The 26,801-nt window shown below is 44.0% G+C and overlaps 1 protein-coding gene across 1 annotated transcript in view; it reads left to right on the top strand.

Moving 5' to 3' along the window:
• DCAF12 (DDB1 and CUL4 associated factor 12) overlaps positions 1-12,719 on the top strand; it is a 31,417-nt gene extending 18,698 nt beyond the window's left edge. Inside the window, exons 5-9 of the mRNA XM_006734599.3 lie at positions 3,468-3,661; positions 4,617-4,682; positions 5,822-5,984; positions 9,859-10,037; positions 10,578-12,719. Of these exons, the coding sequence (XP_006734662.1) occupies positions 3,468-3,661; positions 4,617-4,682; positions 5,822-5,984; positions 9,859-10,037; positions 10,578-10,736 (761 nt within the window). The 3' untranslated portion in view covers positions 10,737-12,719. The remainder of the gene's footprint in view (positions 1-3,467; positions 3,662-4,616; positions 4,683-5,821; positions 5,985-9,858; positions 10,038-10,577) is intronic.
• Positions 12,720-26,801: the final 14,082 nt, after the last annotated feature.

Raw genomic sequence — 26,801 nt, 5'->3', positions numbered from 1 at the left:
CATACTTAGAACTGCTACAACAGGGGCGCCTGACTGGCTCCGTCGGAAAAGCATGTGACTCTTGAACTTGGGGCCATGAGTTCAAGCCCCACGCTGGGTGTAGAGATTACTTAAACAAATGAAACTTAAAAATAAACAAACATCTACTCCAGAAGCCAATATTGCACTGTATGTTAATTAACATTTTAAATAAAAAAACAAACAAGAACTGCTACTAACAAAGCTAAGAGAACATAAATATTTCTTCTTTCAGTTCTTTTTCAAGAACTTTCCCCCTGCTTATGTTCCCTCTCTGTCAAATAAATAAAATCTTAAAAAATAAAAATAAAAAAGATTTTATTTATTTGATAGAGAGCACAAGAGCAGGGTGAGGGCAGAGGGAGAAGCAGACTCCTCGCTGAGCAGGGAGCCCGATGCGGGGCTCGACCCCAGGACTTCAGGATCATGACCCGAGTCGAAGGCAGACGCTTAAATGACTAAGCCACCCAAGTGCCCCCATGTCACCTTTATAATAGGGATTAGTGCCCAGAGTCCTGGGATCGAGTCCCATGTTAGGCTCCTTGCTCAGTATGACAGTAACCTGTATTAAATGTGGTTGTTGGGAGCCAGGACTTGGCTTTGCTTTGGGAGCTTCCCATCCTTCAGATAACCTGCCAACATCTATGTTTTCAGGCTGATAACTCCCAAGTCTACATTTTCTCAACAGTGTAGCAGGTTTTAAGAACATTGGCTCTGATATTAGAGGTCGAATTTGAATCCTGGTCCTACCACTTAGTAGCACTGTGGTCTTGGGCAAGTTACTTAAGCTTTTTGAGATTTGGTTTTCCTCATCTGTAACATGGATACTTCAGAGGGTCATTGAGAAGATTAGAGGAAATACAGCATAGTGGCTGCTGTTTTGAAAATGCTCAGGGGCGCCTGGGTGGCTCAGTCAGTTAAGTGTCTCTTGATTTCAGCCCAGGTCATGATCTCAGGGTTGTGAGATTGAGCCTCACGTAGGGCTCTGTGCTGGGCGTGGCTTGTGCTTAAGATTTTCTCTCTCCCCCTCCCTCTGCCCCTCTTGCCCTCTCTCTAAAAAAAAAAAAGAACAACAAAAAAGAAAATGCTCAATACTTGTTAACCGATGTTAATATTTAGACTTGATGATGAGTATTAACCCCTGAACATTCTACCTCAGACTCAGCATATTCATACTCATCATCTTTCTTCCGAGATCCCCTCTCCCCCATTGGCATACATTTGTGACTGCTTTTACCTTCCACACAGGTACACGGCCAGAAAACTAAGACTCCTCTTAGGATCTTGTCTCCTTTGATTACCAAGCCACATTGATACTGTTTTCTGAAATATCTCTTATAAACATTGTATGTCACTTATACTTCAATAAGTAGGAAAAACATAACAAAAAAAACTTCTTAGATACAATTTCTTCTCTGTCTTCTCTGCTAGCATGCTCATCATCTATATCTTGAATTACCCCTAATATCCTTCCGTATTTTTTCTCTGCTTCCATTCTTGTCTCCTCCAATCCAGTCTTCATGATGCTGCCAAACTAGTTCTTTAAATAATTTTTTCTGGGACACCTGGGTGGCTCAGTTGGTTAGGCATCTGCCTTTGGCTCAGGTCATGATCTCAGCGTCCTGGGATCAAGTCCCACATCAGACTCTCTGCAGGGAGCCTGCTTCTCATTCTGCCTTCCACTCCCCCTGCTTGTGCGCTCATGCATGCACACCTCTCTCTCTTTCTCTGGCAAATAGGTGGATAAAATATTTGAAAAATAATAATAATATTTTAAAAATAATTTTTCCTTATTATAAAAGTAATATGTGTTTATCATAAATTTTTTATACATATATTTTAAGATTTATTTATTTGACAGAAAGCACAAGCAGGGGGAGTAGCAGAGGGAGAGGGAGAAGCAGGCTCTGTGCTGAGCGGGGAGCCCAACGCGGGACTTGATCCCAAGACCCTGAGATCATGACCTGAGTGGAAGGCAGACGCTTAATCAACTGAGCCACCCAAGCGCCCCCATAAGAAATTTTTTTAATACAGAAAAACAAAAAAGGCAATAAGAATTATCTTCAATATCTCTACCCAGGGATAACCACTGTTAATATTTTGAAATATATCTTGCCAATCATTTTTCAGTACATATTTTTTTAGTTGGTTAAAAATGTTAGGATCATACAGAGGGATGAATACATAAATGTGCCAAGTATAATAAAATGTTGATTGTAGGATATAGATGTAATTGCACAATTCATTGTAAAATTCTTTCAGTTGATTTCAGTATGCTTGAATTTTTCATAATAAAACTTGTGTAGTTTTATTTTTTAATTTGCATAATAAACCATGCATAGTTCTCCAGATGTGTCCTTCTCTCGGCCGTTTTCTAGATTTCACTTGTAACAAAACCTCTGCTTTGAATCCCTGCCCATAAGCCTTATGATGCAAACAAATTGGATGATATTTTTCTCGCGTTAGATAAATTTTACTACCAAGCATTCAGGAGATTTACAGTGTTGGGAAGGGCACCTTCTAGTCTAAAGGAGAGTTGGCAGATAACTTTACTGGAAAGGAATTTTATTTTTACTTATTTTATCTATCTATCTATTTATTTGTTATTTTTAGGTAGGCTCCATGCTGGGCGGGGCTTGAACTCAGGACCCTGAGATCAAGACCTGAGCTGAGATCAGGAGTGGGATGGTTAACCAACTGAGCCACCCAGGTGCCCCTGGAAAGGAATTAAGTGCTTCATTATTGTGTGCTAAGGAAGACTACTTTTTAAGTATTCATTTTATGTAGAACAGTCTTTATTTATTTTTTTAAGTAATCTCTGCACCCAACATGGGCCTTGAACTCAGGACCCCGAGTTCAAGAGTGGCATGCTGTACCAACTGACCCAGGTGCCCCATACAGTCATTTCTAACATGGGAATTATGTTCCCTGTGGATCCATGGAAAGCCTTCAAGAGGTTCATGAACCTCACTGAAATTGAATGTACAATGTGGTGTTTTGTGTATTTCTCTAGAGAAAGGGGTCTTTAACATTCCTAGGTCTCTCAGAGGTATATACAGTCAGAAGAGATTAAGCACCACTGATTTAAGGTGGAGGGTCCCAAACCCTACTGCCCAACAGACATCACCTGTGCATGCATGCCCAAGTGACCTAAGCATTTGGCTTGGAAAATTACTGAGCTTTCTCAAACTATATAGTACTCTCTCTCTCAAAAAATCTCACCAAAGGCTAAAGGTTATATTTTAGCTCCTACATCTTAGTTGAATCATTCCTCTTGTAGCTGTTAATGTATACTGTTCTCTGTTTTGCAGTGGGCCACCTGACCAAGCTTTAGCGCACATGAGGATGATGTACAAAGAGTTAGACTAAGAAAGCACATCTTGGTTTCTTTAGGACTGTCCCATAGAGAGTTGGGTATGTCTGACATCTGTGATCTTCTTGCCCTGTAGGCTCACGTGATGGCTCTATGGGACTCTGGGAGGTGACAGACGATGTGTTGACCAAAAGTGATGCAAGGCACAATGTGTCGCGGGTCCCTGTGTATGCTCACATTACTCACAAGGCCTTAAAGGACATTCCCAAGGAGGACACAAACCCTGACAACTGCAAGGTCCGGGCTCTGGCCTTCAACAACAAGAACAAGGTATGAGCTCGTCAAAGAGGAAGTGTCTTTCTCTTGCTTCAGCTTCTGGACTTACATCTTGGCACTTGGCTTCTCCTTCCAAGTCAGTCCTTGCTAACATAGCTTAGTTCTGAGCCCATGGAGGATTGAAGGCTGAGGGTTGCTGGCAAAAAATTACAACTGAGATTATGGAACCCATCCCTTGGATTGAGCTCTGCAGTATTTTTCTGGAGGGTCCATATTTGTGGGTCAGCTTCTCAGAGTTCACCTAGGGCCACTCTGATTTGACTATCTCTCATTTGCACGTGCCTTTGCAGGTGCTCTATTTTGGGTGTGATTTTCATACATGCCTCTAAAAACGATCGCTTTTTTCTCTTTGGTATTCAGTTTCTTTTCATTCTTCACTGCCTCTTCTCAACCTGCCAGCAGGTCTTACCTAGTCATTGAGTCAGATCTGAAACGGGGGGTATTAAGTAGAATGTTGGGATGGGGACTCAGAGCCAAAGGAGGAGAAAAGCTCCCAAAATCTGAATCAGGCCACAATTTGAAGGGTAGTTCCCTTAATCTCCTTTCTCCTGGCCATAATTATGGCCTTGAGATAGATTTAGATCCTCCACTCATAGAAGCTCTCATACTGCCATTTATGAAACTGTCCTTCATGTGTGTGCTCTGCTGGAACTATCCAACAGGATGTCATGGGAATGATTGCATAATAAGAGCTTTTGGAATCATGGGTGTTTACATTACTGCTAGAACCCGGCTTCCTTCTTGAGTTCTCCCAAAAAGCAACCTTGATTTAATATGCTGTCCAGCTGCATTCCATAGAATGAGATGATGAGCTGACAATCCCTGGCCCCCAGGGGATAAGAATGAATGAAGAATGGGAGGACCCCAACCTTCAAGATCTTTCCTTGCATACTACTGTTTATTAGTTGCTACAGATTGAAATATAACCTGTTTTTCATTGCTCTTGTAGGAACTGGGAGCAGTATCTCTGGATGGTTATTTTCATCTCTGGAAGGCTGAAAATACACTGTCTAAGGTGTGATGAACATGACTTAGTGGTTTTACCTAAAAATTCACCTTTTGGTTAAAGTCCTTTATTCTCTCTGAGCCTTTGCATCCTTGTCTAAAGCACCAGTTTTCCAAAGGTCTGGGCATGTTAATGCACAGTGCATGGAATTCTGAGTCTGACAGGCCTCTCTTAAAAGTCATTTAAAGAGATCGGAGGGGGAGAATCTTTAACATTGCAAGGACTTGCTGAGAGACTCCTTCAGCTTGCCGTCCTCCAGTCCACAAGGCATTTAAGTATTTGCTTATGGATTATTGACCATTTGGCATGTTGAAAGGGCAGGAAAACCTAGAAGTTAGAAATCACCAGTAACGGAAAACCAATTAAACTAAGATAAACTATCTCTGAAATAATAGGTATTGAGAATATTGATAATCTTTACAAGCAACCTCTGCATAAAGTCAAACCTAACTGTGAGTCCCTCTTCTTGTCCCAAAGGCCTTTGCTGCTTATTGCTTCTGTGATAGACTCTTTCTCAAGAGGAAGCATAGCTCCAGGAATTACTGACCACTTCATGTCAAGCAGCCTTTGAGCTCCACTGACCTTACTTGGTACCTTACATGCAGTAGGCAGCCACTAAAGATTGGCTGAATGAGAAGGATCCAGGGTTAAGGCTGAGTGTTGTTAGCTGAGGTTGAGCCAGTCCCGTGAGTGGGCTTTTTGTAGTGTACAACTCCCGTACAATTGGGAAGCTAGGCTGAGGGTAGCCAGAAATCAGCCCCTTTATCTGAAGAGCAGTGAGGAGGGTGGTAGCAGAGAGGGTCATGGCAGAGAACAGAGTGTGACCTTGGCTTTAGTGCCCAGGGGTATTCCTGGAAATAAGCCGTAGGTCTAGGCCTTTCTGCTTCTGATTATTTAATTCCAGCTTAATCTTTTCCCCTAATCAGCCCTCTTCAAGTACTGAGATCTTAATTGCATATTACAATCACCCTCTCTTTCTCTTATTTACTTAGTGATGGAACAGGACATTATTTTTGTCTTTTTGTCTCTGACTTTGTGTGGCTTGTCTATGAAGGAAGCCCACAGAATTGGGCATCTAACTAGGAACACTGCCCTGTAGTATGCTCTCTGGTATTGCCATGGGTGCATCACTCCTTTCTCTGTTTCAGCTCCTCTCCATCAAACTACCGTATTGCCGTGAGAATGTGTGCCTGGCCTATGGTAGTGAATGGTCAGTATATGCAGTGGGCTCCCAAGCTCATGTCTCCTTCTTGGATCCACGGCAGCCATCATACAACGTCAAGTCTGTTTGCTCCAGGGAGCGAGGCAGTGGTAAGAGTCCTGGTATGGCCCCTATTCAATAGGAAGATGTTACAGAAGATGAGACCTTCCACCTTCAACAACCTTATAAAGATTTAAGGGTTAAAATTGTTCAGAGGGGTCGCCTGGGTGGCTCAGTCGTTAAGCCTCTGCCTTTGGCTCAGATCATGATCCCGGGGTCCTGGGATCTAGCCCCACATCGGCTCCCTGCTCAGCGGGAGGCCTGCTTCTCCCTCTCCCTCTCCCACTCCCTCTGCTTGTGTTCCCTTTCTTGCTGTGTCTCTCTCTGTCAAATAAATAAAATCTTAAAAAAAAAAAAAAAATTGTTCAGGGGAGAAATGATGAGGGAGCAGAAGGCTAGCTGAAGACAAAGCATAAGCTGACACCCTGCAACCTCCCCCAACCCCCCACTCCTAGGTGGGACATGAGTGACATTCTTCCAGGGATCTCCCAACTATCTTAATATTAATACCTTGCTAGAGGGGAAAACAGCCTTAACTTGACAATGGCAAGACCTCTGCTATCTTATAGGTCCGTCCTCTTTAACATATGAAAGTTCTTTTGAAACCTCCCTTTTCCTTCCCCCAACTCCTGAGTCTTTAATCAGCCACTCCTCAAGACCCTGGGGCAGCAGCTCTTTCTGTCCGTGGGTCCTGTCCCTGTGCTTTAATAAACCACTATTTTGCACCAAAAAAAAAAAAAAAAAGTCCCACTATGCCCCTGAGGCTTATAGCTGCATTGCAAATAGGTTTTTGGTTTTTTTTTTTAAGATTTTATTTATTTATTTGACAGAGAGAGAGCGAGAGCAGAAACACAAGCAGGGGGAGTGGGAGAGGGAGAAGCAGGCTTCCCTCCGAGCAGGGAGCCCGATGCGGGACTCGATCCCAGGACCCCGGGATCATGACCTGAGCCGAAGGCAGACGCTTAACGACTGAGCCACCCAGGTGCCCGCAAATAGGTTTTGACTTTCAGTTTCTACATTGGTTTCCAAACAAGTATAGTGATGGTTATGAAACCTGGTGGAGGTGTTTGGTGACTCGGGAAGAGAGCTTAAAAACCTGCAAATGGCAGCAGAGCTTCAAGCCACCACAGGCAAATTTGTGGCCACGTGAAGCCTTTAGTGGAAACCAATAGTCAGGGTGTTGGTGGTTTTCATATTCTTTCACAGATCTTGACTTTCTATCCTGTGGTAATTTTTTGCTCGTGCCCTGCCTGAACTGTAAAATTCATATATGCTAAGGGATGATGTGCAGTGAGGAGGAGTTTACTGAGGGCATGAGGAAACTTTTGAGGATGGTGGATATATTCGTTATTTTGATTGTGGTGGTAGTGTCGTGGATATATATATATATGTTAAAACTTTAAATTGTGTACTTTAAATATGTGCAGTGTATTGTTTGTCAATTATACCTCAGTAAAGCAGAAGAAAATACTTAGTTTAGTTCTGACCACTGGGTGAATTTAGCTTCAGCCTCCCATCTTTTATAACATATTTTCTCTGAGAACACTCTTTCTTTATCAAGGAATAAAAAGACTTATGTTTGTACTGTACTTTAAGATTTCAAAATATCTTGGGCGCGTGAGTGGCTCAGTTGGTTAAGCGACTGCCTTCGGCTCAGGTCATGATCCTGGAGTCCCGGGATCGAGTCCCGCATCGGGCTCCCTGCTCGGCAGGGAGTCTGCTTCTCCCTCTGACCCTCCTCCCTCTCATGCTCTCTGTCTCTCATTCTCTCTGTCTCAAATAAATAAATACAATCTTAAAAAAAAAAAAGATTTCAAAATATCTTTATCTGCCAACTTACTTCATCTTACCCAGAACCCTTTGGGAAGCAGGTAGGAAAAGGTAAGGTTAGTGTTAACCCTGTTTTATAGATGAGGAGACTGAGACCCAGAGCAGTTAAATAACGGGCTCAACATCATACAGATTGGTGGGATAACAGCCACAGACTAGAATCTAGATCTTTCAGGTTAACAAAGTATATTTCTTTTTTTTTTTTTAAGATTTTATTTATTTATTTGACAGAGACACAGTGAGAGAGGGAACACAAGCAGGGGGAGTGGGAGAGGGAGAAGCAGGCTTCCTGTGGAGCAGGGAACCCGATGCGGGGCTCGATCCCAGGACCCCGGGATCATGACCTGAGCCGAAGGCAGACGCTTAACGACTGAGCCACCCAGGCACCCCAACAAAGTATATTTTCTTCATCTCACTGTTTCCCTTCTCAGGCGAAAATGTGGCTGTATTATCCTGTAAGTCCTAAAAGGCACAATATGGTTTACAATTTAGCCTCTCTCTTCCAAGTAGTGTTTATTTTCATGCAGATACTGCAAAAGTGGCTTTTGTTTGGGGTTTGTTTTCAATTATAGTTAAGACACTCATGGTGCAGAACAGAGAGAATAATGTGTGCAGTGAGAGTTGTAAGGGGAAGAATAAATAGGCTTGGCTGGAATAACGTCTACAATGAAAAAGCTTTAAGAGGGGCGCCTGGCGGGCTCAGTTGGTGGAGCATGCAACTCTTGACCTCTGAGTTCTAGGTTCAAGTACCATATTGGGTGTAGAGATTACTTAAAAATAAAATCTTTAGGGGTATCTGGCTGGCTCAGTCGATGTAGCATGCGATTCTTGTTTTGGGATTGTGAGTTTGAGCCCCATGGTGGGTAGAGAGATTTTTTTAAAAATTAAAAAATCTTGGGCGCCTGGGTGGCTCAGTTGGTTAAGCGACTGCCTTCGGCTCAGGTCATGATCCTGGAGTCCCGGGATCGAGTCCCACATCGGGCTCCCTGCTCAGCAGGGGGTCTGCTTCTCCCTCTGCCCTCTTCCCTCTCGTGCTCTCTGTCTCTCATTCTCTCTCTCAAATAAATAAATAAAATCTTTAAAAAAAAAAAAATTAAAAAATCTTGGGGTGCCTGCGTGGCTCAGTGAGTTAAACGACTGCCTTCGGCTCAGGTCATGATCCTGGAGTCCCAGGATCTAGTCTCGCATCAGGCTCCCTGCTCAGCAGGGAGTCTGCTTCTCCCTCTGACCCTCCCCCCTCTCGTGTGCATGTGCGCGCGCTCTCGCTCGCTCTCATTCTCTTTTCAAATAAATAAATAAAATCTTTAAACAAAATTTAAAAATCGTAAAAAATTAAAAATTAAAGATTTTTTTTTAAAGTAGGCTCCATGCCCAACATGGAGCCCAATGCAGGGCCTGAACTTAAAGCCCTGAGATCAGGACCTGAGCTGAGATCAAGAGTCTGATATTTAACCAACTGAGCCACCCAGGCACCCCTAAAATAAAATCTTAAAAAAAAAAAGCTTTATGAGATTTGGTTATTATTACAGGAGTAGCCTAATAAGGAAATACTGATTCCACAGATATTATCAAGCACCTCTTATGTGCCAAGAGACATCTTTGTATCCCATGCACTTATTTGATCCACAGATGCAATACCAGATAAAGACCTCTTGCAGTGCCATGGTAGTGGTTTTAGGTCAGATAGGAAGAAGTCCTTTTTAATACAATGATTTGTAAATATGCAGATTACCCTGTTTCAGTATAGGTTGGAAACATACTGAAGGAGAGTTTAGAGTTATGAAAGATGACTCCATAGTGAGTCTAGGGGAGGGAGGTTCCAGGTACACTTAAGGTCTTAGGCCAAAGGCATCTTAGGAATCACCAGGCCTCTGGTACTTCTCTAGGGCTTATGGAAGGGTTCCTGTTAGCGTATGAATGGGCATTGTGGCACCAGGGTTCTCAGGCTTTCACATGAGCTTAACTTGCCACGTAGACCTGGGAAAGGCTGTCTGGTATTTGGAGGTGCCATGTGAACTCAGTGCCAGAGAAATACAGGTTAGCAGACTGTCAGTGTGTGCTCTCCCTACTCATTGCCCTTTACTTTTCTCTCAGGGATCCGGTCAGTGAGCTTTTATGAGCACATCATCACTGTGGGCACAGGGCAGGGTTCCCTGCTGTTCTATGACATCCGAGCTCAGAGATTCCTGGAAGAGAGGCTCTCAGCTTGTTACGGGTCCAAGCCCAGACTAGCAGGGGAGAATCTTAAATTAACTACTGGCAGAGGCTGGCTGGTGAGTAAGCCCCTGCCTGACATGGTTACTGAATAGTGACAGAAAAATTTTCTTCAGTCTACCCACCTGCTCCCACCCCCACTGATAAATCAGCTACCCACATACTTTTTCAATGGTAAGAGGCACTCCTTAGAGCAGAGAAAGGCACTTTCCCTTGATTTTGCTTCTGTGTCTACATGTCCATGGGAAAACTTGAAGCCCAGTAAGATAAGCTAATTGGGATTCCCCCCAGGTGATAATGGAGCAGGAAGGTGAAGGATCCACCCATTGTGGCTGCCATTGAATTACTAAAAAGTTTGGTTCTGGCTGTCCTGAGACCTTAGGTTGATATAGCGGTTCTTCAGCCTGTTCAGTTCCTCCCTAATGTTCATTTGGAAAAATGAGGCTCCAAGTCCCATGAGCACCAGTCAGAGTCTCCTGACATCAGATTAGATGCAGGATCCTCTGCTCTTAAGACCAGAAGGCATTCCTGTCCCTTTCTATCCTTTTCTCTGCCCCATGGCCTAGAGGTGCTAACAGAGTCTTGTTTTCTTCCCGTAGAATCATGATGAAACCTGGAGGAATTACTTTTCGGACATTGATTTCTTCCCCAATGCTGTTTACACCCACTGCTATGACTCGTCTGGAACGAAACTCTTTGTGGCAGGAGGACCGCTCCCTTCAGGGCTCCATGGAAACTATGCCGGGCTCTGGAGTTAATGACAACTAACTCACTCCCAAAATGCAGAGATTTACACTAACTTCCATCCTTAGTTTTCTTGTTTCTTTTGATTTCTTCCAACTGTGTGAGGCCCTCATTTTAGTGGGAACACGAGAGTTTGCCTATGGCTTAGGCACTTGACAGGAAGCCCTGTACAGAAATCTGAAGTGTTTTTGTTGTTGGTTTTTTTCTTTTGCTTTTGGTAATCCGAATTTTCCTGTCTTTTTTCTTTCTGGCTTCTCAACCAAACATTGTTAATTCTTATTTTTTCTTTAAGTGACACACACTCTCCCCTTTCGCTTCTTTAGGCTGGCATACTCATTCTCACCCTTACTTCATTCTTGAGAGGTAGGGCTCCTTTATAATTATGTGGTTGCTGTCAGACTTTCTGTGAAAGTTTGGGGGCTGTGTGTGTGTGTGTGTGTGAGAGAGAGAGAGAGAGAGAGAGAGAGAGAACTTGGGTGCCTGCAAACACCGTGTGTCACTGAAATTACCTGGAGTAAGAATTACTTGTAATTAAAATATTTATATAAAAAAAACAACTTTATTCACAGAGTCAGCTTTGGGACTAGTCTTTATCTTGTTTTTTAAAAGTCTAACAGCACTGATTATAGGAAGTAAAAACAGAAAGAAAAACAATCACCACCAGGAAAACCCTTTGAATCAGATTACAGGCTTCCTAGTGACGCTCATCCCAGGACTCCGGAATGATCCGTCCCCTACCCAACTTCCCAACTTTGTGTTCCCCAGGTGAGAATACTTCTGTGTGTCATTTCCACTTTAATTTCCCATCTGCTTAGCCAGTGGCCACTCCCTTAAAATATCAGGGTCTCCATCCGGATGCAGTTCTGGAGGCTGCAGAAGGCTTGGTAGAACTTGGTATACCGAGAATCCCCATCCCAGCCTTCCTTTTCCTTCTTCAAACAAGACCTGATCTGGTATCTCAGGGGCCTGGAGCAGGGGGGCCTTAAGTCTGCTAAGATTCACATACTCAGTCCCCTTGGCTTTGGGGAGAAACTTCTCCTTTGCCTTTCTTCTAATCTCCCCAATGGGTTTTGCTTTTCTTTTCTAAATTGGGTTCAGTCCAGGAGGGTGGGGGTAAGCAGGGGGTTTATCTGTGTGTAGCGAGTGCTTCATGTGTGGAATGTTCATTTTCTTACTACAGTGGGGCTGGAGTTGAAGCCACCTCTCCCATTTTGTTGGCTCAGCCCTGGGATGGTGATGGGTGGCCTATAGCCAGCAACATTGTGCATGTAAAAGCATTGATGTGACTAGTAATTTGTTCCTCCCTTGAACTGTGTTTAGTCTGAGGTTTTGAAACTTGCAGGCAACTGATTGACCACGATGTCCAGTTATTCCTTGCTTTTTACGCATCATGTTGCAGATAGCAGCTGTTCCCACCCCCAGATTCCTCCTCCATTCTAAGCACATACTCTGCTTTTGTCAACAGCCCATCCCGGGGAAAGGAAAAGTCATATTTATTCTTGCACTCTAGTTTCTAAATTGCTCGCCCAGTTATCCCCCTCTGCTCTGGGTCTAAGTGGGGAGATTGAAAAAAAGAGTGCCTTCTCCTTGATAATGGGGGCTGGTGGGGAAGGGAGACAGCAACCCACCCTATCTTGGTGATACACCAGGTGCACACCACAGGTTCTAGAATTCTCATCTTCTAACCTAGAGAAATAGGTGCTATAAACAGGGAATTAAGTAAAATGCTGGATACTATAGATCTTTTAATTGTCTTAATTTTTTTTCTATTATTAAACTACAAGCTGTAGATTTCTTAGTTCTCACAGAACTTCTATCATTTTAAACCAACTTGTATATTAAAAAAAAAAAGATCTTAAGTAGGCTGTTTTGTACTGTTGCCAGACCCTCTTCTGTGATGGGTAATATGTTTGATTGTTTGAGATTTTGTTTTTAAAAATGTAGCACTTGACTTTTTGCCAAGTAAAAAAAAAAATAAATATTATTCCAGTTGCAAAGTGGTTTGAGTGAGTATGTATAGTCAAGAGACAGCAGGAAAAAAAGCCCCAAATGACTGGTTGGAGGGTTACCTTGGGGGGCTCGGATTGCTTGGAGCAAAAGAGGAACACAAGAGTTCCCTCACAGTTAAAGACAGGTCAAGTGCAAACACACAAACACTAAAACCTACTTGTTCTTGGTTCCCAGCCCTGGCCCAAGATCAGTTGCTCTGGGGTCCAGTGGAGGACGAATATGCCCGAGCTGAAGATGAGCAGGAAGGCTGCTAGTCCTTGCTCTGAATGACTATGGATTTGAGCAAGGTGACCAGCTCCTCTCACCCAAAAGGGTCGGTGATAGGCTCTGTCTGCTTCAGTGGAGGGTTCACTGAGAATGACTGAAAGTGGCTGCACAGGGCCCAGGGAATAGGATATCTTTTTTTTAAGTTGGCACCATAGCTCCTAGCTGCCCTTTATAAGAGGAGGAAACAGTGACCATAGTGAGTGATGCGCTTCCCAGAGCTTGTTTGGGGCTGTAGCTGAGAAAAAGACTGCTGAATCATACCATCTTCCTCACAGCTGATTCTGGAAGACCCATCAGGGCTGGGCCACAGAGCCAGGCAAGGTGCTATATTTCTCTCTCACATGGTACTTGTTCCTTTCGAGGCAAGCTAGATGTAGCTGCCCTTTGCACCTGCCTTAGAGGCTGACTAGTTCAGAATGACTCATATAGTTATCTACCTGTATGATCAAAGGCCGTAAAACAGGAAGGGGGAAGTGAATTGGTTGAAGCAATTAAGAGGGCTTCCTAGAGGAGAAGAGCCTTTCCCAAAATGAGGTTTTTAGCATACCCGATCCATGGAATAGTGATGGGTGTTTGCAGAATGTGCCATGGTCAAATTATTTCTGGGAAATGTAAATTTAAACGAAGACCTGCTTCTTTACTTCCCAACAATCAGGTTTTGGTTACTAGGGGACTCATGTTCATGGAACATGCTCAGAGAAAGGTAACGGGATATGGGGGAGGGGGGCCCCTGGCCTAGGCTGCTCTTTTCCATGGAATCTTGTCCCTGTTCCTGTTTTCCAGCAAAGTATGTATCTCACAGAAAAGCTTTGTGGACTTCATAAGGTCCCTCCCTTTCCTGCCCTCAGTCCCTATTCCCAGGCCATGAAAGAACTTCCTTGTTCTCCCTCAGGCCACATACCTCATTCCAAATGGTCTACTGGCTCCTCCCATCCTCTTTTGGATCCTTTTGCAGAAGGCTTTGGAAACTAATTTGTGCTCTGGGTTCCCTACCCTTGCCACTCCAGGAGTTGATTAATATTAATCTGGCCTTCAGTGTTTTGTTTTTTTTTTTAAGATTTTATTTATTTATTTGTGAGAGAGTAAGAGACAGAGCACGCGAGGGAAGAGGGTCAGAGGGAGAAGTAGACTCCCCACTGAGCAGGGAGCCGGATGTGGGACTTGATCTCGGGACTCCAGGATCATGACCTGAGCCGAAGGCAGTCGCTTAACCAACTGAGCCACCCAGGCGCCCTGGCCTTCAGTGTTTCTAATAAAGACTCCCAATCTAGGTTTCTCTGATCCAGCTACCACATAGAAAATAACAAGTCAGGGTGTCAAGACTCTTGGCTTAGCATTGGGGTCAATTGTAAGAGTCAGCCTATGACCCAAGTGCTTTTTCATTCCTTCCCAATTGGCTGATGTCTGGGAGTCAACAATGGATGGGGGTTGGGGAGGAATCACTCAGTGTTACTCGCTATTAGCCACATCTCATTTCATGCTAGTGTGCTGAGACGGCTTGAAGCTTTGGAAGGGTAGAGACATAGGCTAAGTCTGGAACCACCAATGAAGACAAGAAAGTTTGGATTTCTTAGCTTGGTTCTTCTGCCCTTAATTCAACTCCTCCAAGGAATAATCCAGAGAAACATGAGAAATTTGTTTCTATTCTACCACTAGAGAGAGAGGTGTGAACCAAGCCACTCCAGAGGGGTTGTGAGCCCTTTTATGATTCAGCTTTCCAAGACTGGGCTGTGAGCTGTCCTCTCAAATTCCTGCTGGGTTGAGCCTAACATCTGAACACTCCTCTTGATTAGTGTGTAATTGCTGAAGTCAGAATTCTTAAAGGATAATAATACTCATTAACTGAGCTCAGAGTCACATGTTTACTGCATTTCTTGTTAAGCACCATTCAGAGCTGTAATTAACATCCCTAGTGCTATGGACAGGAAGAAAACAAATGATCAACTTCTGTCTTAAAGAAAATAAACTTCCCTCACTTGTAGCTACTTTTTTCCTTAACTGGTGACAGCCTAAACAGAGGACTGGAAATAATAATGAGGATCCAGGGTCAAGGCCATTTGCCCATTGCAGATTAACACTGTGCTGGGTACCATGGCCTGAGGTGTGGTGGTAATGTACTGCTTATGTAAGAAACATCCCTCATCTTCACCACCACCACACTCTGCTCTTCTAGGCTCTTTTGCTAAAAACACAATTATTGCCCCAACCACCATGTTTAAGTCTCCCCCATTAGATCTTTTTCCCATACTAGGGGAGAGGAGTAGTCTATCACTAGAGATACTGTTGCTATTCCCTCAAGGGGGATCCATGCCATCCCCCAAGTGCTGACCAATCACTCAGGGTAAGTGTGGACCAAAAGGGGAGGGTATGGGTTCTTTTCTAGTTCTGCAGCTGCTTGTGGCCATGGCTGAACAAGTCTTTTCCTCTCTTTAGGTTGTTTTTTCATCTTCCACAATGAGGAGAGGAGTTCAGACTAGACATTAGATGATTTCCGGGGTCCTTAACATCCACAACTATTCTAGTGCAGGCAAGTCTAAGAAGAATAGGAAGCAATCCCTCCCCTCAAGCAATTTGTCCTCAAAGTAGGTAAATATTATAGCAGGGCTTGTTAAATTTTGTTATGTGTCTTATTTTTCTAATGGCTTCCAATAAAACATTGAGAATTGTGGGTCAACTAGTGTCTCCCCAAAATTCAAGTCTACCTGGAACCTCAGAACATGACTTTATTTGGAATTAGGGTCTTTGCAGATATAACTAAGGTAAGGTTCAAGATGAAATCGTACTGGGTTAGAGTAGGCCCTAACTGCCATGAGAGTGTCTCTTGCGTACACGCTCGCTCTCTATCTCAAATAAATAAATAAAATCTTAAAAAAAAAAAGATAGGAAAGCACATACAGGAACATACAGAGAAGACAATGTGAAGAGAAAAAAGCAGAGATTGGAGTGATGTATCTCTAAGCAAAGGTCTAAAAAATCTATCTCTAAGCAAAAGATCTACAAAATCTTTTTTAAAGATTTTATTTATTCGACAGAGACACAGCGAGAAAGGGAACACAAGCAGGGGGAGTGGGAGAGGGAGAAGCAGGCTTCCCGCTGAACCAGGAGCCCGATGCGGGGCTCAATCTCAGGACCCTGGGATCGTGACCTGAGCCGAAGGCAGACACTTAACGACTGAGCCACCCAGGTGCCCCAATAAATAAAACAGCCACCAGAAGCTGGAAGAGGCAAGGAAAAGATTCTCCCCTAGAGACTTGGGAAGGAGCATAGCCATGCTAATGCCTTGATTCTGGACTTCTGGCCTCCCAAAATGTAAAAGAATGGATTTCTGTCATTTTAACACCACCAAATTTGTGGCAATTTGTTTTGACAGCCTTAGCAAACTAATATAGGAATACTCTGAGGAATTTTCAGATACCAATTTTTATAAAACCACATTTGAGATATAAGAAAATTTTTCTTTTTTGATAATACAAAGATGAACGGTACTCACATAATAGAGCTAAGACTTGGTAAAAGAAAAATTAAAGCCCAGAACCACACTTGAATTGATTCTGCCTGGAAGATTCGTTCCTTTTAGGGCCAAGGCAGTAATCCCCAAACTGCTCACCCCTGGTTGCCTTTTCCTATCTGAAACTGTCTGTATTTTTAATTTTTACTCAAGGTCATCTTTTCACAGTGCAGATTATAGAGGCAGGATGCTTTCCCATCCTGAATCTATTGGCCAATAACCCATGCAGCTAATGCACTCCCCCTTGATAGCAGGAAATAATAGATCTAACTAAGGCCTGTCATACCTGAACTTGCTCTACTAGAGGATCTGCCTTGTGCCTGCCTGTGCAGAGCTGGAGTTACCAGCCAGAATGTGAGAAAGATCCCCAAGGATCAAGGATGCACGCATGAGTCAAGGATAGAGAATCCATGAGTCAAGGATGGAAGATGCATGAGTCATTAGATAAAGTTAGCATTGACTTCATTGTTTCTAGGCTACTGGTTAATCTAAATGGTGGCTGTGGTCTTGATTAGGAATGCTTAGCCTGTCAAAATGGATTTATTATGTTGAAAAACTGTTGATTATATCCATTGACCCAGTAGTTTCACTTCTGGGAATTTTAGGAAATGTTCTAGGCAATTTGTTTTGCCAAAGATAGATGTATAAGGATGGTTTGCCATAGCATTAATTACAAAAAACAAACAAAAACACCTGGAAGTATCCTAAGTCTATTGATAAGGAAAAGGTTAAAGGAAAATTTAAAAGAAAAAGGAAGAGAAAATGCAAAGTATTTGCAGGTCATGGGGTGCCTGGGTGACTCAGTTGGTTAAGCCTCCAACTCTTTTTCTTTTTTTTAAGATTTATTTATTTGAGAGAGAGAACACACACACATGCGAGCAGGGGAAGGGGCAGAGTGAGACGGAGAGAATCTCCAGCAGAGACTCCTCACCGAGCGGGGAGCCCGATGCAGGGCTCAATCACACAACCCTAAGATCATGACCTGAGCCAAACTCAAGGGTTGGTTGTTTAATGGACCGAGCCACCAAGGCACCCCAAGCATCCGACTCTTGATCTCAGCTCAGGTCTTTAACTTAGGATCGTGAGTTAAAGCCCCACGTGGGGCTCCACGCTGGGTGTGGAGCCTACTTAAAATATTTGCAGGTCGGGATACCTGGGTAGCTCAGTTGGCTAGGCGTCTGTCTTCAGCTCAGGTCATGTTCCCGGGGTCCCAGGATCGAGTAGGGCTCCTTGCTCAGCGGGAAGCCTGCTTCTCCCTCTGCCTGCTGCTTCTCCTGCTTGTGCTTGCTCTCATGCTCTCTCTCTCTGACAAATAAATAAATAAATAAATAATTTTTTTTTAAAGATTTTATTTATTTATTTGAGACAGAGAGAACGAGAGAGACAGAGAGCACATGAGAGGGGGGAGAGTCAGAGGGAGAAGCAGGCTCCCTGCCGAGCAGGGAGCCCAATGCGGGACTCGATCCTGGGACTCCAGGATCATGACCCGAGCCGAGGGCAGTCGCTTAACCAACTGAGCCACCCAGGCGCCCCAATAAATAAATTTTTAAAAAGATTTTATTTATTTATTTGACAGAGACAGACACAGAGAGAAAGGGAACACAAGCAGGGGGAGTGGGAGAGGGAGAAACAGGCTTCCCGCGGAGCAGGAAGCCCAATGTGGGGCTCGATCCCAGGACCCTGGGATCATGACCTGAGCCGAAGGCAGACGCTTAACAACTAAGCCACCCAGGTGCCCCAATAAATAAAATTTTTTAAAAAAAAATTTGCAGGTCAATCTCATCACAAAAAGAGAGACCACCAGATATTTGTGCCTCCTGATGGGTTGCAATAGGAAGTTTTGTTTTTGTTTTTAAGATTTTATTTATTTTTTATTTTTTTTAAAGATTTTATTTTATTTATTTGACAGAGAGAGAGAGAGACAGCTAGAGAGGGAACACAGCAGGCAGAGTGGGAGAGGGAGAAGCAGGCTCCTGGCTGAGCAGGGAGCCCGATGCGGGGCTCGATCCCAGGACCCTGGGATCATGACCTGAGCCGAAGGCAGACGCTTAATGACTGAGCCACCCAGGCGCCCCTTTAAGATTTTATTCTTAAGTAGTCTCTATATCCCATATGGGGCTTGAACCTAGGACCCTGAGATCAAGAGTCACATGCTCCACCAGCTGAGCCAGCCAGGGGCCTCTGTGATAGGAAGTTAACAGCATTACCTAAGAAGCGTTCCTGCCAGAAAATCAAACTTGATCTAAACAAGCACAGATCTATCAGTTCTAAGAAAATACAGTGGCTAGAGGAACATATTAATGGTATAATGGGGATGCAAGCAATCAAATCCAGGATGTAGGGGAAATGACCTGTTTTTTTTCCAACAAACAAATAGCAAGAAGAAAGAGAACTGTAATAGATTGAGATTTGAGACAGACATCAAGCAAATGTAATGCATAGATGGTGTTTACATCCTGATTCAAAACAATGCTACTGTAAAAAGAAAATCAACACTGACTGGATATTGGGTAATAGTAGTGATTGTTGGGGCACCTGGCTGGCTCAGTACAGCATGCAACTCTTGATCTTGAGGTCGTGAGTTCAAGCCCCATGCTGGGCATATAGATTACTTTAAAAAAAAAAATTTTTTTAAAGTAACGATTGTTACTTTTTCTGGGTATAATAATGATATTGTAGCTATGTTTTTATTAATTAATTCATTCATTCATTCACTCACTCACCTAGCTGGCTCAGTCCATAAAACACACGACTATTGATTTCAAGGTCAAGAGTTTGAGCCCCACTTCAAGCATAGAGCCTACTTAAAACAAGACAAAACAAAAACCTAAAACAAAAATTCCTCACTTCCCTTTCCTTTGGTATGAACTTTCTGCTTAAACCAGCTAGCTCATTCATTCTCTCAACTCATAGGGCACTTTCCTTGTCAAAACTGCTCTCAATCAAAAAAGAAATTACAACAAACTCCTGTCAAAATCCTTCAAGCTCAGGTCCTAATCTTCTAGAAAATCTTCCATGATCACACTCCTCCACAGGGATCTTTGTTTTGGGGGGTCTTTCCAAGCACAGGCAAATACAGGATTTTCCTAAGAGACCCAGAAACTTCTGGGGAGACTGGGTAAATTCTCCTTTGGGCCAATGAATCCATCATCCACCCAGTAGGGGGAGCCATAACTTAGTTCCCAAACTCCGGAGGTATCAACCCTGCCTAAACTCAGTATAGAGTGTGAGCAAAGATACGCACAATACACATTTTTTCTAAGGAAGGAAAGAGAAGGGACAGGCAGAGCTTTAATATCAATCTTGAAGGAGGGTTGGGTAGGAGGCAGCTTGGAGAAAGAGTGCTGGATCTGAGGCTGATGTTCTTAGTTAAATCCTGTCTCTAATGATTAACCAGCTCTTTGGCTGTAAGCTGTTTGAATCTCCCTGGGCTGATTGTGAACTAAAGCGATAAGGGATATGAAGGTGCTTTGAAATAGAGCACAACTGTAAAGCATTCCCACGGCTCCCAACAGCCTGAGCCATCTGTTGAGATTTCACAGTCCCAGGGATATGGCAGATCTCCCTCACTTAAGCTCAGTCCAAATAATTGTGACTATGGGGCAGCCAGGAGCATGGGCACTAGCTGGTGTTCACTTTGACAAAAAGCTTCAAGTCCTCAAGCGTCCAGCCAGGCTTTTACCTAAGCAGGAACCATGAGCCTCTCTATATCCGTCCTGGTTGCAGCCTCCGCTTTTAACCACAGAGAGGTGAGAGGCTTAGCCAGGCTGCCCATGCTGGAGTTAAGAATCCATGTGTGGCCCTTCCCCCAAGACACAGGGGGCTAAGCAATGCTGGAGAGAGCTCTGGGCTGAGACATTGAGGGGCAGCTTCTCAGATAACACTAAGAACTCTGCTAAGAGCTGAGCTGGGAGAATTGGAGAAAGACATTGGTGCCATACTTCTCATACTCGTACTTCTGCCATTGCTGACCAGAGTGAGGGGGTGACCAGCATCAGCTTGGCCCCACTGGGCATCTACAAGTCCAGGTTGGGTCCACCTGTATTTGGAGTAGGTGCTGATTTGTGTTTTCCCTGAGTTCTTTCCCCATCCCTGGTCTCTGCACCTTCTGTCGCTGGCTGTGGCTACAGTTGGGGACAGTAGTTTTCTGCAGGGGCTATTCCTCAGCAGGGCAGTGTTCAGGCCTGCAGGAACTGGTTTAACTGGCTTCTGAGAGTCTTGACTCCACCCCAGACTCCTTTAGCTTCAGGGTAGGGAGTTGGAGGGGTGGGGGAGGAGGAGACAAGATACAGCCAAAGGGAACCATGAAGTCAGGAAATCCCTGGACAGGTAACTTTACTCTGACAAGGGGGTCCCCCAGACTTCCCTGAGGTTCCACCAACGTATCTCCTCACAGGTCCCAGAACAGAGACTCCAGTCTCTCCTATAGTTTGCATCACTTTTGATTCTCCGGGAAGTTGTGCTCTTAGAGAGAAGTCTTCCCTGCCTGTCACCATTTCACAGCTCTCCAGGAGCAGTCATCCATGGTCAAGACACTCTCCGCAACACTGGACTCAGGCTCCTTAAGGTCAGGAACTGAGCTTTTTTTTTTTTTTAATTTATTTATTTATTTGAGAGAGAGATCACAACGGGTTGAGGATGAGGGAGGAGAAGCATGTATGTATGTATGTATGTATGTATGTATTTGAGAGAGCAAGAGCACCAGTGGGGAGAGCAGCACGACTCCCCGCTGAGCTGGGAGCCCAACTTGTAGCTTTCTTTCTTTTTTTTTTTAAAGATTTTATTTGACAGAGAGAGACACAGTGAGAGAGGGAACACAAGCAGGGGGAGTGGGAGAGGGAGAAGCAGGCCTCCCGCCGAGCAGGGAGCCCGATGCGGGGCTCGATCCCAGGACCCTGGGATCATGACCGAAGGCAGACGCTTAATGCCTGAGCCGCCCAGGCGCCCCTTGCATATATTTATTTTGAACACAGTGTTTCCAAAAAATTCTCTGGAGTTGTGGTAGGAATCAGCTTTTATCTTTAGCTCTATTTGTTGTCTTTTGTTAGAAAACGTAGGAAAGGGGTGCTTGGGTGGGTCACTTAGTTGAGCACCCAACTCTTGATTTTGGCTCAGATCCTGATCTCGGGGTTGTGGGATTGAGCCCCGCATGGGGCTCTGTGCTCAGCATGGAGTCGGCTTGAGATTCTCTCTCTTCCTCTCCCTCTGCCCCTCCCACCCAGTCCCTCTCTGTCAAAATAGTCTTTAAAAAAATTTTTTTTTCTCCTAGTGCTTTTTTCTCAACTTCTCTATTTCTTTTAATCTATTTCTATATATCTAGTGTCTCTCTGTATTTGTTTCCTTCTTTTTATTTCTGTTTCTTTCCATTAAAACAAAGAAAAGAAAAAAAAAAAAGACATTTCCCTCGCACCTCCTTAGCAGGGGAGAATCAGGAAGTTCTTAAACAAAGGCACCTGGCAGGCATACAAATGAGGCAGCCAGAACTGACCAGCACCTGGAGCTGCCAGATAGAGTGAAGAAGTCCCAGCTGCCGGAAAGTTTTGGCCCTGAAGAAGTTTTCCCAGGCTGAGACCAAAGCTGACCATTAATTTTAACTCTACACATTGGGCTGGTTTTATTTTGGATAGAATTCACCTGGCTGTCTCTTGCACCACTCAGGGGCCTTATACCTGTGATTTCAGGAAAAGTGCTTAACCAGGTGGGGCGCCTGGGTGGCTCAGTCAATTAGGCGTCCGCCTTTGGTTCTACTTGTGGTCCCAGGGTCCTGGAATTGAGCCCTGCATCAGCCTCTCCGCTCAGTGGGGAGTCTGCTTCTCCCTTTCCCTCTGCCCCTCCACCCCGCTCATGCTCTCTCTCTGTCGCTCACTCTTTCTGTCTCAAATAAATAAGATCTCAAAAAAAAAAACAAAAACAAAACAAAAAACAGAAAGGGAGGCTGAGATTTCTCTTTAACTGGAGTCATTGATGGTCCTAAGATTTCTAGAACTGGAAGGACTTCAAAGATTAAATATAATAAACCTCTTTGTTTTACAAATAAAGGAGCTAAGATCCAGAGAGAGGAAGGGTTTTGCCCAACATCACACAAATAAATTAAGAGCAGAGCTAATAACAGTTAAAAGGTACATAATGTTGGGCTCTGCTCTGAGTGCTTTTCATATATCAACTCATTAAATCTTCACAACAGCCCTATAGAGGAAGCATTAGTTACTACCATTTCATTTTACAGATGAGGAAACTCACTGGGCAAAGAAACTTGCCTGCACTGGAGTCTGTGTTCTCCATTACCTCACTTTACCAGGATTATATTGTAACTTGATGTAGCTTGATGTGTCCTGTAGCTTGAAATAGGTATGGTGGGAATATTTATGTCACAGAAATCAGCAAATGCTACAAATCAGGACTTGTTTTCTTTTTCTTATTTATTTTTATTTTTTTTTAAGATTTTATTTATTTGACAGAGAGAGACAGCGAGAGAGGGAACACAAGCAGGGGGAGTGGCAGGCAGAGGGAGAAGCAGGCTCCCTGCTGAGCAGAGAGCCCGATGCGGGGCTTGATCCCAGGACCCTGGGATCATGACCCGAGCCGAAGGCAGACGCCCAACGACTGAGCCACCCAGGCGCCCCTTTTTTCTTATTTTTTAAAGATTTTATTTATTTGACAGAGAGACACACAGCGAGAGAGGGAACACAAACAGGGGGAGTGGGAGAGGGAGAAGCAGACTTCCCGCCGAGCAGGGAGCCCGATGCGGGGCTCGATCCCAGGACCCTGGGATCATGACCTGAGCCGAAGGCAGATGCCCAACGACTGAGCCACTCAAGCGCCCAGAGCTTGTTTTCTTGATTATCAAGCTTAAGAAAGTGATGTAGGGGTGCCTGGGTGGATCTGCCAGTTAAGTGTCTGACTCTTGATTTTGGCCCAGGTCATGACCTCAGGGTCCTGGGATCGAGCCCCAAGTTGGGCTCCGCACTCAGCAGGGAGTCTGCTTCTCCCTCTTCTTCTGCCCCTCCCCTGGCTCCTTCTCTCTCTTTCTCTCAAATAAATGAATAAAATCATTTAAAAAAAAGTTATATAGATGCAGAGGCTTAGGAAGATGCAGAGACCCCATGAAAGAGATGGGAAGATCACCCCCAAAACAGCCTCAGATCTCAATAGCTTCCAGATGGATGGCATTCCCACTCATGTGTAACCTTTAAAGTAAAATCCGTTCAGGGTTCCTGGCTGGCTCAGTTGGAAGAACATGAAACTCTTTTTTTTTAAGATTTTATTTATTTATTTATTTGTTTATTTTTTCAAGATTTTATTTATTTATTTGACAGAGAGAGACACAGCGAGAGAGGGAACACAAGCAGGGGGAGTGGGAGAGGGAGAAGCAGGCTTCCTGCTGAGCAGGGAGCCCGATGCGGGGCTCGATCCCAGGACCCGGGGATCATGACCTGAGCCAACAGCAGATGCTTAACCGACTGAGCCACCCAGGCGGCCAAGAACATGCCAACTCTTGATCTCAGTGTCATGAATTCAAGCCGCATGTTGGATGTGGAGAATATTAAAAAAAAACAAAAAAATAAAGTAAACCCCCTTTATCTTAAGGCTTCCTCATTATCAATAAATGGTAAATTCCAGTGGGGGGCTCTGCTTAGGCATCATTTATGTAAAATAAAATGCAGTTATTAAATATTCAGTTCGTTGTGTTTTCACAGTGTATACACCACCTCTCCAGATAAGGCATAGAACATTTCCTTTACCACAGAAAGTTCATTCAAGCCTCTAACCAATAAATTTCCATCATGGCTCCCAACCTGCCCTTCCCCAACCACTTTCTGATTTCTTTCAAGTAAATGGTGTTACAGTCTTCCAGTTGGTCAGACCAAAAACCTTGGAGTCATCCTTAACTCACCTTTTTCTCTCACATCCCACATCCAACCCATCAGCATTTTCTGTCAGGTAGATTTCAAAATATATCTAAAATCTAACTGCTGGGGCGCCTGGGTGGCTCAGTCGTTAAGTGTCTGCCTTCAGCTCAGGTCATGATCCCCGGGTCCTGGGATCGAGACCCACATTGGGCTCCCTGCTCAGCGGGAAGCCTGCTTCTCCCTCTCCCACTGCCCCTGCTTGTGTTCCCTCTCTTGCTGTCTCTCTGTCAAATAAATAAATCTTTAAAAATAAAATAAAGGGCGCCTGGGTGGCTCAGTCGGTTGGGTGTCTGCCTCGGGTCGTGATCTCAGGGTCCTGGGATCGGGCCCCGCATCAGGCTCCCTGCTCTGCGGGAGGCCTGCTTCTCCCTCTTGCACTCCCCCTGCTTGTGTTCCCTCTCTAGCTGTGTCTCTATCTGTCAAATAAATAAATAAAATCTTTAAAAATAATAATAATAGGGCGCCTGGGTGGCTCAGTTGGTTAAGTGACTGCCTTCGGCTCAGGTCATGATCCTGGAGTCCCGGGATCGAGTCCCACATCGGGCTCCCTGCTCGGCAGGGGGTCTGCTTCTCCCTCTGCCCTCTTCCCTCTCGTGCTCTCTGTCTCTCATTCTCTCCCTCTCAAATAAATAAATAAAATCTTTAAAAAATAATTATAATAATAAAAGAATAAATAAAATAAAAAATCTAACTGCTAAAAATATATATAATGTATATAAATATATATAATGTATATATTATATATATAATGTATATAATATATAAAATAAATAAAATTTAAAAATCTGCTTCTCATCAACTCCACTGCTGTCTTCCATGGTCCAAGCCACATCATCTCTCACCTGACTGGTCTCCAGCTTCCTCACACTCACATGCTCTCCCCCTACAGTCTGTTCCCACAGCTGCCTGAGTGACCTTTTAAAACTGTAAAGTTCAGGGGCACCTGTGTGGCTCAGTCAGTTAAGCGTCTGACTCTTGATTTCGGTTCAGGTCATGATCTCAGGGTCCTGAGATGGAGCCTGCTTAGGATTCTCTCTTCTTCTCTCTCTGCCTCTCCCCAGTGACGTGTGCTCGCTCTCTCTCTTAAAAAAAAAAAAAAGTAAAGTTCAGGTCATGATACAACCATGTAAAACTCTTCAGTGCTTACTGTCTCTTAGAGTAAAATTGACCTCAAAGTCTCTACTATTGGCCTACATGGCCCTCTCCACCTTTTGGATCTCAATCTACTCCTTTTCACTGGCTTACTAGGCTCTAGCTAAACCAGACTCTTTTTTTTTTTTTTTTTTTTTATTCATGAGAGACAGAGAGAGAGACAGAGGCAGAGGGAGAAGCAGGCTCCCCGCGGAGCAGGGAGCCTGATGCGGGACTCGATCCCAGGACCCTGGGATCATGACCTGAGCCCAAGGCAGACGCTTAACCGACTGAGCCACCCAGGCGTCCCAACCAGACTCTTGCTGTTCGCCTGAAAACACAGGAACATTCCTACCTCACTGCCTTTGTCCTTGCTAGTTCCTCTACTTAAGACACTGCATGTGGCTCAGTTCATTCAGGTTTCTGCCCAGTTGCTATCTTATTACAGAGATCTTCCCTGACTGCCCATGCAAAATAACATATTCTTCTGACACTCTGACCCCAGAAGGCTTTATGATTTCTTCCTAGTCCTTAACACCTCACATTATATTGTTTGTTTATTGTCTGTTTCTTCCAGGTTGTGCTGTTTAAATGTTTAGCAACTAGCTCTCTGAAAAGTATTAATGCATAGATATACACAAATAATTGTATTTATAAATTTCACTGATATAAAGATGTCTACAACACAATTTGCAAATAATCGCAAAACATACTATTTATTGTAAATTCCATATTTTCACTGAATGCTTTTGTTATTTGCTATATTCTTGTAAGCATAGCCCATCTATCTCTGCAACTAGTAAGTGTAGTTCCAACATACACCACCAAGCAATTCCCTAATTTTCAGGTGTATACAGGCTGGGTATCCTACAATTTAACACAACGTTAACACTATCTACCTGTGTCAGTCCCACAAGACTGCCGCCACTTCAGATGCCAACTGCAAGTCCAGGTTGTCACCTCTGCTTTTTTTTTTTTTTTTAAAGATTTTATTTATTCAGGGGCACCTGGGTGGCTCAGTCATTAAGCGTCTGCCTTCAGCTCAGGTCATGATCCCAGGGTCCTGGGATCAAGTCCTGCATTGGGCTCCCTGCTCGGCGGGAAGCCTGCTTCTCCCTCTCCACTCCCCCTGCTTGTGTTCCCTCTCTCACTGTGTCTCTCTCTGTCAAATAAATAAATAAAATCTTTAAAAAAAAAAAAAGATTTTATTTATTCATTTGAGACAGAGAGATACAGAGAGAGAGTGAGCATGA

This window comes from Leptonychotes weddellii, chromosome 14 (genome assembly GCF_054177405.1).
Source record: "Leptonychotes weddellii isolate Sample4059 chromosome 14, ASM5417740v2, whole genome shotgun sequence".
Classification (NCBI taxonomy): Eukaryota; Metazoa; Chordata; class Mammalia; order Carnivora; family Phocidae; genus Leptonychotes; species Leptonychotes weddellii.
This window is presented reverse-complemented; position numbering and strand designations above follow the sequence as displayed.